Source organism: Semicossyphus pulcher, unplaced genomic scaffold (genome assembly GCF_022749685.1).
Source record: "Semicossyphus pulcher isolate SPU_LCO1_2020_fin unplaced genomic scaffold, fSemPul1.0.p SCAF_4, whole genome shotgun sequence".
Classification (NCBI taxonomy): domain Eukaryota; kingdom Metazoa; phylum Chordata; class Actinopteri; order Labriformes; family Labridae; genus Semicossyphus; species Semicossyphus pulcher.
The window spans coordinates 13,544,096-13,558,511 of record NW_027211715.1 but is presented as its reverse complement, the minus strand read 5'-3'; the positions used below and the strand labels follow the sequence as shown (position 1 = coordinate 13,558,511).

The 14,416-nt window shown below is 42.3% G+C and overlaps 1 protein-coding gene across 2 annotated transcripts in view; it reads right to left on the bottom strand.

Moving 5' to 3' along the window:
• gatad2ab (GATA zinc finger domain containing 2Ab) overlaps nucleotides 1–14,416 on the bottom strand; it is a 28,733-nt gene that overhangs the window by 8,199 nt on the left and 6,118 nt on the right. Inside the window, exons 1-2 of one of the 2 annotated variants that reach the window (XM_069680256.1) lie at nucleotides 5,082–5,145; nucleotides 306–614 (exon numbers count right to left, since the gene is read on the bottom strand). In XM_069680256.1, the coding sequence (XP_069536357.1) occupies nucleotides 306–614; nucleotides 5,082–5,110 (338 nt within the window). In that variant the 5' untranslated portion in view covers nucleotides 5,111–5,145. Of the gene's footprint in view, nucleotides 1–305; nucleotides 615–5,081; nucleotides 5,146–14,416 lie in introns of those variants that run through there. The other variant, XM_069680257.1, reaches the window with a different exon arrangement.

Here is a 14,416-nt window from a genome sequence, read left to right as displayed (position 1 = left end):
GGAGATTAACGTGCATTTAGTCCAGCTGGAAATACTTACAAAGGGTTTATTGTAGACAAAGTTGGCTGACTCGGCCATACAGAGGCCCAGAGTACAGGAATAGACCTCAGGTACTGTGTTTATAGTATCCTTTTATTGTTGTTCAGATTAATGACTTCGACAGTGTCATGTGAGCTGAACAACAACAGGTTCTTCGTGGTCAACAAGCCCTAAGGCCCTCTGAAGGACTGCTAAGGTTACTTCATGAGTTAAACACACCAAAACAAGCTGTGAAACAATCATTGAACTCTTTTTCCTTATCTCACCTTTTTGATGTGCTCATGTCAACCGGCTCGTCTCCAGTCTGCACCTCCACCTTGATGGTGGCCTTCACTTCCCCAGCTTTCAGGATGCTGGCTGCTACCTTTGCCGCCTGCTCGCTCTTCATTTTGACACCCTCAGCTCCGGATCCCACAAGGGCCAGGGGAGCTTCAGCTGCATCACCTTTCTCCAGCTTAACCCGTTTACTGTCCCCGTCCCCGGGGGACTCAGCGACAGCCGAATGGTCCCTCTCCAGAGCACGCTTCTGGCTGCGCGTTTGACGCACCGCCTCCTCTGACATGGCTGCTCTCACCCTGGAGAGAGAAGAGACAAACAAACAGTGTAAATACATAAACAAAACAGTAAACAGCAGGTAGAGGTTTAAACAGTACATAACAACAATACACAATCAAGGTGCACTGTTAAAGTAGAATAACATTGCATTGTCCATAGTAGGAGCTTTACTAAGGTGAGCAGAAGACAGCCAGAGAGCCGGTTAAACTGAATATCATTTTATGACTTAAATCAAATTGACTGCATCCCTAAGTGTCAGAGTGCTTTACACTACCATTCAGGTTCCTGTGAGGTTTGAGCGTCTTATTACCTTCGTATAGCCTAAATTAATTTTGCAAAGCAAGGCATGAATGTTGCGCTTGGGTAGGCACTAAATGGCAAGTCATTTTTAACATCAAGCGATTTAAGTTCAATAAACTTTTATTTCTAGTAAAACAAACCTTTATTTAAAATGGTCATTACATTTACTGGGAGTTGAGGATACACAGAAAGCTGACTTGGAAACAGATGAGTGCAGTTCCAGTGAGAAGTAAACTGTTGGTTGAGTTACCCTGTCTGAGCTCTGATTATGACCGATCGTGTCTGCAGTAAACAACACCGATCATCCATAGCAAGGGAAATTGTAAACAATAAAAGTAGACAACAGAATTGTCATGCGAGAGCTTTATGGAGATAACCAACCTGAGAGGCTACGTTCGTGTTAACTGAGAGTTACAGACTGAGGAAGTTAAACTAAATTGACTTGTTTAAATCTATGACATCACACAGGTGAAGATCAGATAATAAAAAAACTATTCTCAATCAATCCCACCTATTATGAATCAGAGACTTACTCATTTTGAGTGCTTGTAATCACATCTTATTCCATGCTTAGCCACTACCTTAAACCAGGGGCTAAGATTGTGCAACAAAAGCAGCACTGGAGTCATTATGAAATGTGAAGTAGCAGCAGCGCCAGGAGGATCAAAATAGAACTAAAAAACACCCAAACTGTTTGTTTCGCCCTGAACACAGAAATCCACTAGACCTAACAAATAACGCCTGCACAGTCCTGGAGTTCATCTACTGTCAGTAACCTCAGGTTCTTCAGGAAATAATCATCCTTTAAAGGGCCAGTTTGCAGATTTTCAACTTCAGTCCTATCATGCTATCATGGGGAGCTAATGCCGTTATGGTAAAGGAAAATGCAAAAAACAGGGAGCTTGTTAAACTACACTAACTAAACTTCCTTAATCTAGGACGCCCGCCTCCAATGTCATGTCTCGTTCAAAATCATCAGGTTTGAAATGTAGACTGAAGATTTTTTTAGACGATTCACTGCTATATTCTTGCCATATTTCAGATTTTGTACCGCTCTGACCCATTGCCTGCAGCAAAACCGGTAGTAATTCACTCCAGTGTCTCTCACTGTCCCTTTCAGAGGGAGGAGCGCAATGCATGCTGGGTGTTGGAGGAATGTAGAATGGTTGAAACCATGAGCTGTTCGTACGACTTTCTCCACAGCTATGGCGCCAATTTCAAATATTGTTGCTTCCATCGATTATAGAGAACACCAGCTCTGACTGACGGTGGCTTTTTGCAGGGGTGAATTGCTCCTTTAAACTTTCTGATATTCACTTAAAACAACAGTTAAGCTTACATTTCCAGCTGTATAAAAAAGGGACAATCCTGAGGTGAATAGCCTTTTCCTATCGAACTGCCACTGCTCCAGATGCTGACCCAAATCTCATATAGTAGAGAAACACAGCACAACCAGAGTGCAACATTCACATCAAGCATACCAATGCAGGCCAGGCCAGGCCATCATTATGGAAGAGGCAAACACTCTTGAATAAACATTTTATAATAACTGTCATCTGATGCCAATACACACAAGGGTGAGTGTGTTTCCATCACTCATTCATAATTAATAACTCAGATAAGAGCGTATCATTGATGATGTGGACTTAAACCACGTAAACATGTCCACCATCTTGTCTAATACAGAAAGCTGACTCAAGGTCTTCCTAATCCAGCGTGACATCATCACAGCTCCACATGACCCCATCCCGAGATTCCATGAGAGACAAAAAAGCGCTTCCCTGAAAACTGGTTCAAACTGGTTTGCGATTGAGAGAAGGCGCAGGTTTAACCCCTGGAGAGCTAGAGTGGCAACCGGGAGGGAGAGGGAGACGAGGAGGCAACAGACAAGTCACACGCAGGAGAGGACGCAGGAGACATGAGGAGAAATAACAGACAGCAGGAGGCCCCACACATCCCCGACATGACAAACTTCTGTGACAGCCAAAGAGTCAACAGACGCTGAGTGGCATTAAAAGCTTGTAATAAACTGTACACCTTTCATGAAGTTTGATCTCTTAGAAGCGCTATTTCAGCATCGTTCGATACAACAAACATCTTTAAACGTATTCTCTGAGGGACGGTCATAATTCACTGCATACAAGAACTCCCACAATGAGTCTGTCGTCTGTAAGCAAAGCAGAGAAAGAACTGCAAAGTAAGTTAGGAACATGAAACTGCTTTTCAGCAATTTCAACAAATCGCTGTCAGCATTAAAGCTGCAGTATGTTCTAACAACTCACATCTGTGAGTTCTTTTAGACTGAAGATAAGATGCAGGCATTTTATTTCTGACACTTTGCAAGGTATTGAATTAAAAGATGCTACGAAAAACATCCGAAATAAAGCTATAACGACGCAACTAAAACATCAGGTCTGTTTGCATACGAGTGTGTGGAACTTAAACGCACTCTGCCCTGCTACACAACAAGGACAGACGTGCCCTGCTGTACCATCCCTGGACACAAAGGCCATCTATCTTCCAGAGATGACAGCGTCTGTGTGGGTGTGAGTGTGTGCATACTCGTATACAAAACACAGCGCTTTAGAAACCATGTTTTAGCCTGTAAGGATGTCCAAATGCTGGCTGCACATTGCTCTAGCTGTAACAGCATGGTGGTAAACCATGTCAGGTACAACATGACCCCGTGGGACAGTGACGTGTCAGATCTGCACGTTACTAGGATATCTGAGGTTGCTAGTTTCACATCTCGAGACACGAGGCTACCTCGGTCCCAGAAGAGATGGAAGGCATCATGAATCTAATGTTTCATTTGCTGGATTCGCTGCTGCTTAGCAACAACAGGCTAAAATCAAGTCAAATTGTTGCCCATGCATATGCTGGGAATATGAGTGTTTTGTCTGTGCAATCAAGACTGACTAATAGGGATGTGTGTACTAGATCTCATTGTAGCAGCACTCTCCATTTCACTCAGCCGGTGAACGAGCACCACTCACTGCAGCCCATTATCTATTCAGCACCATGGTTTTAATATGAGCTATGATGGCCTGTTGTGTGATAAGAGGTTAAAGGCCAGACACTGTGAGCTAGTCAACATGTGAACAACAACAAGACCTGAAGGAGATTTATCTAGAAAAGCATCTTAACTGTATGAAGGCCCATCCAAGGCTTTCAATCAAACACAAGAGTCTATCCATGCTTGTCATTCACAGTGACAGTGAGAGGGTTGGAAGACATGGGAAAACATCTAGAAGCTGAGGCTTCTTAGAGTGTTTGATATGACACAAGACATGAGCACAAACAGGTATAGCAGAGGTCCATGAGACAATATTATGACTAATTATCATGCCGTTTCTTAACCGAGGAAGCTTAAAAAGGTATAACTGGGATTTTCCTAGAAAAATAAAATATAGACTTTTACAAATATAATATGAATCATCACTTATGGGCCTCTATACATGTGTGTTGGTGAGCGCGTGTGCAGTCCCCTGTGAGACCCTTCCCTCTGCATCTATTCTGTTGTTTTGCCCTGCATGGGACGTTTTCAGCAGGGGCGCTGTTGTGGTTCCCTCAGCCAATCACAGCGTATAGGTGAGTGTGGGAGTGGCTCATATTAGCAACTGGGCCCCATTCAGACTGGCGAACATGGCGAAAGAGCGAGGCGGAGCTGGCCTTCTTTCTGTTGGACAGGTAGTTGCAAGGTAACCGCGGTTACCGGCGGTAAGCATGCTAGCGCAACGGTAACCGTGATGCTGTCTGTGTTAACTCGGCGGGTTGTGGAGTTCTCGCACAAGAGAGTGAGCTACTGGTCACGAAGAGCCCAGGAGGAGGGGCCCAGTTTGAATGTGTTGTTGACAAAATGCATTATACCTTTAACCAACTCGTATAGATCTACAAGATCACATAAGCTAAATATGCCCTTTAAATAGCTACACATAAATGGCATTCACTTAGATCTAATTCCAAATCAATCCAAGCTGTTGTGAATATATAAGTGTTTTCTTATCGTAAGTTTTAATCACATTTCATTCCACACTTTGCCATTACCTTAAAACAGGTGGTAAGATAGTGCAACCAAATATGAAGTAGCAGCAGACTCTTAAATCACATGTCAGATTGAATACCAGTATGGCTTTAAACATCTCAGAGGAGCATATTACAATACAGCAATCTTTGTGTAAGCTTACATCAATCGGCTTGGTTTGAAAGAGGCCATCAGAAGACTCTGTATCAATCAGTGCTCTAGTAGTCTTCCTGGCAGCTTCGATGCTCCCTTAGCTCCGTCCATCCAGTGTGTAAAACCAAATTAAACTGACACTCTCTCTCAAACAGGTCTGACTTGTCCATCAGCAAGTCCATTGGGAGAAGCCTTGAGGGAGCTGGTACCCCAAACCTTGCTGACTATGTTTCAACCATCTGTTCTGCCCATCACTGTCCGCTGTGCTATATCTGAAGTCTCCTCCAGTATCCATTATCTATGTACTAAAAGTAGGGTTTAGGGCTGTCACGGTAACATGGGCGTAATACCACGGTTATGTCACGCCAACAGCGGGGGTGGACCCAGTGACTGTCATCACCGCTTTGTTTTTTTTAATATCATAAACCCAGTGATGTTGTGTCCCATGAAGCACCTTCTGCATCTTTCCCATACAGAATGATACAGAATGAACAAACTTGTTTTAAAAACCACAGTAATCAGCAAAAGAAACCTGGCTGTCAGAGCACCACTGTTGCAACCCTCTGCGCATCTAATCGGGCCCGTGTGCTGTCTAGTGACATGCTTGTTCAGCCACTGCAACAACAACTAGCCCGTCACCACAGATTTCCTTTCAACAATTAACGATACAAACTTAGTAGTCGTTAATAATCTTAGATTTCCACCACTCATGCTATGTTCAATCATGTCAATAATGTTTTACTGTTTGGGGGACGAGCTGTAGTAAAATAAACAAAACATACTCCGGCAGCGGGCTGGGGACCGCAAGGGGGCGTTACCGTTTCACCACGGTTAGAAAACTTCAGTCCCGTGACGGCACTAGTAGGGTTGGCCAATGTCTAATAGCATATAACAATATCATGTGATGATGTTATCATTTTGCTTTTGATTTTGTAGGTGCCTCATATTTGATCTGAATGGCATGCTTCCTTTATTCAATACCCCAAGAGTCACCAAGTTAAAGTTAAACTTTTTAAGAGCTTTTTAAGACCACTTAAAATTAATTTAAGGCCAACATCAAGGCAATACCGGCAAAGTATGAAGAATACGATGACAGATTTGTATTATACTGTGATAGAATTAAAACCTTTGAAAAGGATTGGTAAGATTTAAATGAACCTTAACAAACACAATTAATTTTTACAAACTTAAGGACCATGTATTCAAAGTACTGGCTGCATAACTTGGTACCAAATATAGCATAGCTATGCTGATCTATACGTGATACGTTACACTACTCGTGCATCTGTGGCTAAAGTAGTTTAACTCAGTTTACTTACATGCACCATGTCAGCTGTGACCAGGAAAAGTGATGTCTAGAAGTACTACTACCAAAAAAGACGACGATGGCTATATATTTACATTAATGTAAAAGCATTAGATAGTAATGTTCTCTTACAGTCTACTATTTCAGGTCCAATGTGTTTTTCAACGGTAAAAAAAAATATAATTTGCTAGTACTCGATTACTTGTTCATAAGGTAATTAGATTACTCGAATATTGAGATCACTGGAAATGCTCATCCCTGATCAGAACCAGACCAGACAAGCACAACACAGAAACAGAACAGCATAAATCAGCATCTTTTACACCCTGGTTTTTCCACTCGGGACACTGTGTCATTATGAAGGATATGTGGAAATCACTTCAGTTTTAAGCCAAATCAAAGTAAAACGAATAAAATAAATCTAATATAAACTGGTATGAATAACAGTAAAAAAGACTTGTCAATGAATCAGGACACAAATAAAAGTAAATACATAAAATTGCTTTGTTGTATCACAGACCAGCAGATCCTCTTTGCTTTTTTATCTAACGGTTATTCTTTTTTTCGGTTACCACAACATACACAGTCGAAACATTCAGTGCCTGAGCAGTTTCCTCCCACAAATGGGCTTTTCTGTAATGATGGTCTGACAGGATACGCCTCCATATTCTTGGTCAACGCGGTGACGAGGCTCGCCACATGTAGTATATGATTGGTGAACTGGAGAACAGCCGAACAAAGTTAAAGCGCTCTGAAAAAAACCGCTCTGTGCATTGGTCTCTCTCTCTGTGCGACTGCATGCTGCTGAATACGCGATCATGCTGGTGCTCAAAAAAGGATTACTATTAACAGTAATTACCTTACCAATTTACTGCCACAAGCATATTCAGTAACCTGAAACACCCTAACCCTAACCCTTAACTCTTGAAAAACTTTATCTCCACAATGTTAGTCCTTAAGCCAGTTAGCTAGCTAGCTTACTCACTTATGAGGCATGACTGAATGAAACACGATATAGGCTACACGTGACAAAAACTCCCGAACGGGTACTTCTCACGGCCGATAAGACGAACCTGTAGTTCTGGAGCAAACATTATCTGAGTAGCAAGACGTTTAGTTTTGTCTCCTGATAGCTGATTGGCAGCAGGCCTCCCACACTGACAAGAGCGTAATGCCTTGCACTTACGCTGACAGTACCTGTACCGTCCTAACATCAGAGTCGGTCACATCAAACAGAGTTGTGTTTAACACTTTACACTTTATAAATTTGACGATTATCCATGCAGTCGTACCCCCACTTTTTAGACGTCTATTGTGACTGCAGCAAAAAGATACAATCATAGCTGCAGCTGTTGTATATAAAATGTACAAACGTAAAAGATTGATATATAATGCACCTGACATTGACACTAGAGTCACACTTGGGCTGGGGGAACTCGTCGACTTCATCAACGTGATCGATTACGGAATATGTCAATTTGTATAACGGGTGTCGATGCATCGCAAAAACAAGATGGCTGAGATAAGAGCTGGAGCACAGTAAAGTTATATGCATGCAGAAACAGATCTTGTCACTCGTTGCTGGTAATCTCCTAGGGGGCCATGTTCTGGGGAGCGCTGGCTTGAGCCTCAAATGTTTTAAATGAAGCCCCAGTACGATGTTAAATATAAGCTTCACTTTCTCCGCTTGTATTTACTTTGCCGCTCTCTCTCTTACTTGCTTGACCACTCACTCAATGTATGACACAGGTTACAACGAGGGGAGAGATGCCTTCAGGTCCAGTTGGGAAACCTCCAACTCAATCGTTTAATAGAGGCTCAAAAATGGTTGATTTATGATTTGAAGTAGTACGTTCTGTTGTTTAATTGGCTCACTGTAAATGTTTTAAGTAAGTTAAGTAAAAATACTTATTCTCTAGTTCAGAAAATCAATTTGTGTTCATTTAGAGGATGATGAGCGACTCTCTACTGACTGTCTTTACTGTCCCAAAAACCGGCTCATCCACACCTCCATAAAAGCGGCTCAAACCAAACAATGAATTTTGTTGACACTGCCACACTAACGTATACAGCTGCATGATGTTGGAGACACATTGAACAAACATTCTTGTATGCAAATGTACTGATTAAACCTCGTCGAGACAAATCCCCTTGAAATAGATAAAGGACTACCTACAGCAGCAAAGAAAACGACAAGAGGAGAGGGAGAGAGGAAGAAGGCTGTCAGTGATTAGTGATCTGTGTCTGTTCCTCTCAGGAGACTGTGGAGGAGGAGTGGATGCATGTCCCTCTCCTTAATAAGGCCTGAGGGCAGAACAGATCTTAGACAGGGAAGAAAAACAGGGGGTGAGGGATTTTGAGGCAAATGAGATGAGACGTTTTGACTACGCATTCAAATTAATCTAATAAACAAATATGTATCATAAAGGTAGATCTTAAAGGTGCATTTGTTTCTGAGGGCTGTAAAAAATGGCGTATGAAGGAAATCTCCCATGTCTTTGTGTCGTGCAGCAGTATAAAATGCACTTGAAAGCAAATGGAAATCTTGTGACCTGGACTGACACTACAGGTCTGATTCCCAGTCCATCTCCTATTGTGTCCAGTAGTTCATAGAGAGCAGATCAATGGCAAAGGCTCATTGCCCTCAGGTAGCGTGCTAGCCTCTCATCTCCAGCACTGTAATGATCTCCCCACTGGGACTGGACCCAGCCAGCAAACACATTAACAGCCATTTTTTTTAAAAAAACGGAGGCTTTTCAACTGTGTCCTCGGGGTTCAAAGGGAGTGGAAACAACAATTAGACTGTCCAATACAAGCAATACAAGTATGGATTGTCATTGCCTGATAAAGGGACGGCAGAGCGACGTCTGTTTTTCTTTTATGGCTAAGATATCTGTCCTCAAACAGACAGATATGTAACCTGCATGACCAGAGGATCATAGTCAATTCATGGTAATGATTGGTTACTTCTCACCACTACTAAGGGTTACTCCTATTGCTTCTTTTTATGTCATATCCTCCTCATAAAATGCAATTATAAAATTATATGAGGCTATAAAGGAGTCACGTTCTTTTCCTGTGGGATATCGTCTAAATTGAAAATTACACTACCTATGCTAATCTGTGATCACCAGGCTAAGAGTGGGGGCAGGGACCCAGCTGAGGAGGTGCCATGGCTGGGGGAGGGAGAAGGGTGCAGAGCGCATGTGGTTAGCAGAGCCATAATCTAACTGTACCCAAGTGAAAAATACTCTTCCTTGTCTTCTCTCTCTCTCTCTTGCTCGCTCTTCGTCCGTCCCTCTACCCCTCCCTGACTCACAAACCCCCCCTCCCTCTTCCTCGGTTGTTCTGTTGTAGGCTCGGCCAGCCCAGTGTGTACGTGTGTGCGTGTGTGTGTGTGCCCCTACTGGTTGTGTCCCGAACGCCAAGGGTTAAGCCCCTGCCATTTTAACGCCACTGACAGATCAGACCATTAGGGTGTTACCTAACAAAATGGAAGCCTTTAACCCTGAATCTGCCAGACTGCCTCTGTGTGTGTGTTCATGTGTGTGTGTGAGTGAGAGAGTGAGAGAGTGAGGGAGAGAGAGAGAGTGAGAGCCACGCAGAGTGTATGTATGTGTGCGCATGTCTCCACCTGGATTCTCCCTCAGCAACGTGACAACGACAACAGCAGTAAGTCTAGGAAGTGCGAGCCAGACTTCTGTACACGAGCAAACAAGAATATGTGAACATATAGCCACAATAAAACAAACAGGGCCGTGGTTGTTTAACACACACACATGTTCTTGTTAATGTACCCTTTTAACAACTAGCACACATATTCTCACAGCCAATATCTCTTTTGGATTTTGGCGAGCATGAACAGATACATGTCTAATCCATAAAAGCCTTCTTCTTAGTGTTATGAGTAACCGATTGACACCATTAATAGAATACTGATCATTAGATCGCAGAACATCTAAGTGATGAAGCGCTAAAACTCCAGTAGTTTACTTAAGTGTCAAATTACTAGATACATTTTCAACCACAAATGTTTACAAGCTATAATAAAAAGGAATCGCTTAATGTTTTCAAAAACCCGAGACAGGGATAATCTCCAATTTCAGCCAAATTGCTTCCAAATGGTTACTCCATAATCCTGTAAAACCAGAAGCCCATACCCGCACATGCAGACTTGGCAGGCCAGGACACACGCAGACTGCTATCAGATTACATTTCACAGAAATGCATGGCAGCAGGAAGTGACCAGTGGGAGGGAAAAAAAAGGGCTTCAAGGGTGCAAAGAACTACAGCATACCCGACAAGACATCTAGGAGCTGAGGGTTTTATCATTGGACATATCTGGAGAACAACACCAGGAGGGCAGTGGCCTTTGATTTTTGAGAGAAGGCTGCAATCATCACTTTTAGGAGATGTTCATCAGTCAGGGTTAATTAGGACTAGAGAGAAGTGAATAAACTTACAGAATAGGGATGCACGATATTGGATTCCTGCTGATATGAGATTTGCCAATATCATCCCACTCATGTTGGCTGATTACTAATTATGCCAATACATAGACATCTTTTTTCAGACTAATTGCAGACCCTCAAGTCTCTTCTGTAGTGGAATTAATCATTTTGCCTACTCTGAATGTGATGGCCCAGCGGCAAAGGCAAACATATAATAGTGTTGAACAGAACAAGATGAAGGTTGTACATGCGCTCAAGTTGACTTTTGTCACGTATCCTTTTAAGTGTATACTTAACAGCAGCCAAAATCAACCATTATAAATACTCAGAGTGAGCAAGTTGGAGGGTAATCCAAACCCAAGTCAGCCCCTCTGATGCACCTCCAGCGGGTCCGTCCCGTACGCAACATTGCAAACATTGACTATGTGACATAAGGAAACATAAAGTCCTCTTTATACTGTGGCGCCGTCACGAAGCTCCGCCGTCATGCAGCCTTTGCCATTTTACATTGAACCAAGCCACGGCGGCCATAAAGCCGCCACAGTGTGTGTTTTTAAATAGCGCTCCAGGCGTTGCAGAAGCAAAACGTGCACGAGGTGTAAACAAACAGCGCGTGCTTCAAATACACGCACACAGCTCTAATTGGCCCTACTGGCGCCGTCCTTTACATAGACGCAGTTTCGACCCTCCGATGCCGGCTCAGAGGCCGAATGACTTCGCCCCAACATTGCGCCTCTGTGTGTTTCACATAGAAGACGGAACGTAACAGACGTTTAATAATCCTGCCTTGAACTGCCAGTGTGTAAGGGGCTATAATGTGCGGGTGAACCTCCTGCACTTGAATTGTAAGAGTAGTGGTAAATATACAAAGAGCATAAAGTGAATAGTCAATGGCTTAAATCATGTGCGTGTCATCAGGTCTTATTTGTCATATTAAAAAGAACTGTTCATTTGGGGTTGATGCCAATATTGATTAATAAAGACTTTCTGGGTCAATACCATTGACGTATCAATACAATCAAGCATCCTTGATTCTGACGTAACAAAGACACATCCAAAAAACTATCTAAAACACGGATTCAGCTGGTACTGCTCCTACTGGTATAAAAAGCGGAATAACTGGTTTCAATGTCAGACTTATGAATGATGTGATAACACTATAAATGAAATATTGGATGCCAGCAAAATCGTGTTTGATCATGCATACAGGAAAACTTCCCCTGCAACATTGTAAATTACCTGGAATTTTCAATGAAAAAATCCGAACTGTACAAAATCCAATGAATGGCTGGTTATGTTGGATGATGTGCTGTAACTTGTTATGCTTGTTAGGGTTAGTAGTCAAAAAAAGTTCAGCGACAAGAATGCAGCCATAGAAATTAGTTTCTTACGAGGCTTTAAGTGGAACTTATTCAATACAAAAAGAATACAGCAAAAACGGCTATACAGTCTTTCCAGTGTTGATAATGGACCACTGTAATGATCATGGAATTGTAGCTACTCAAGTTGTGGCCAATACGCACACCACAAAAACTATTCTAGTATAAACACACAAAACAAAGACACAGAGGGAAGTCAGTGTTTTCAGTCAGTACGCAAGTATTTGTAATAATAACCAACCAGTAATCCTTTTACAAATTGTCATGCCTTACTGTTCAGCACCACAACTATCAGATAATTATGAGCTGTAGACCTTTGTAAAGTATGACGGTTGACCTACACCTATTAAAAGGACGGCCCCTTTCCTGTAAGACATATTAATTCTATAACTCAAGGATAAGATAAGTCTGTTGTTAATGGCCACACCTAACTTAACACTTGGGTGTGGCTGTAAGTGTTGTCTGTTGCACTTGTTATCAACTCAACACCTCTCACACACAGCTGGATATTGAACCTACCCTTTTTGTCTTAAGTCCCTCCAAACAAAGAGTCGTCAAATCTTCAAAATGGGTCCAAAACTCTGTCAAATCTTCACCGTGTTTACTTATGCAATAAAGAGTAGGTGCTGCTTTCAGCTGAACCTCCAACTGTGTATTGACATTGACATAATTGGTATTCATATTCGATTCAACAAGGGCGTGCTCATCAACAAGAACTGCCATGTGTAACACCTCTGTAGACTTTGAAAGATGGATGCAAAAAAGTTTGTTTCCTGATTAGAAAAGCAGTCAGCATGCAGCAACCACCCTGCTGTCTGTCCATTTACACAGCATGCTTTAAACAATTAAGGCTGCACCAAATAAATGTTGTGTTCACATATACAGATAGAAAAAGTAGGAAGCCTTGCCGTGCGTGTTTCACTGAGCAATTTACATAAACTGCTCTGACTTTGAGTCTTGACGTAGCCGCCATACGACACACGAGAAGTTGTGTATATCTTGTTGTTGGGTTTGTTCCCCGGTTGTAAAACAGTTTTTTTTAGAACAGGCTAATAAATAAATAATACAACACTGGCGCCCAAGCTGGCAAAACTGATTAGCATTAGAGTCCTTTCGCTGTGCTGGAAGTGATCTCCTCTCAAGTCGTAGAACTAAGTTGCGAACAACTCTGTGCTTCTGTTTCTTCGGGCGTTTAAACAAGTGTCGTTGGCTCTCGCCTTATTGTTGCTAACATTGTAGCACGGGATGTTATTTGACTTCATTACATGTGAACGGTACCCAAGGCTAAACATGCAGCTACTGTGTGCAAGTGTTGTCCTCTTCAGAGCTCTGGAGCAGATGAACAAAGGAGAAGTGGATTTAAGTGGAGGAGAGGTTTTACAAGTGTATTTGACAGTATTAATTTGTCAGCTCAGAGTACAGTCAAAGCAGTAATTGGAATGCCCAGGGTATTCCTTATAAAGTATAAGACAATGGCACTGTCCCATAAAACCCAAGGATTCTGTAAGTCTACACGCCATAAATATGAAACCAAAGTTCTGGAGTCATAAGGGTGATATTAAAGAATTATTTGTCATTTTCCTCCAAGAGCTACATGACATCAGCCTGAGTATGGACTCATCCAACTGATATAGGGCAGTGGGAATGACAGCGAGCTTCAGGAATGATAACCAGGTCATTTTTTTCCTATGTAGTTCAACGCAGTAGGAGACAATCAATGCAGTCTGTTGGACACCTCAGCAATGTGGCTCGAAGACTACCATTACAGAGGGACTTTTACCATTATTCATCCAATGTGCCTGTATAAATGTTACCCGATTCTTCAACCTATTATTTCCAACTCCCTCTTCATTGCTGTGATGTACGCCTGTTCACTTTCAGTTAGAGTAAAAGATTGATGATTGGGTGATTTTTATGCCAGACATGACAGTGAACTGATGAAATACATGTACACGTATTTTGCACAAAGCAGCCATGTGGCAGGGTGTCAGGCAGCCAGTTTGTCCCCCTCTTGGACACTTGCCTTGATGCTGCATGCATCCAAGTTGCCGGTCAGCCTGTTTGCTTCACTGAGAGTTCAAGAGTTGCCATGTCAGCACTGGCCACACAGTGGAAGCAATTGTTACAGGCAGAAAGAAAAAAACAACTTTAGAAATGTGAAATCCAAAACCTGTAAATTGCAAATGGTCTTGTTTACGGCAGATCAGAT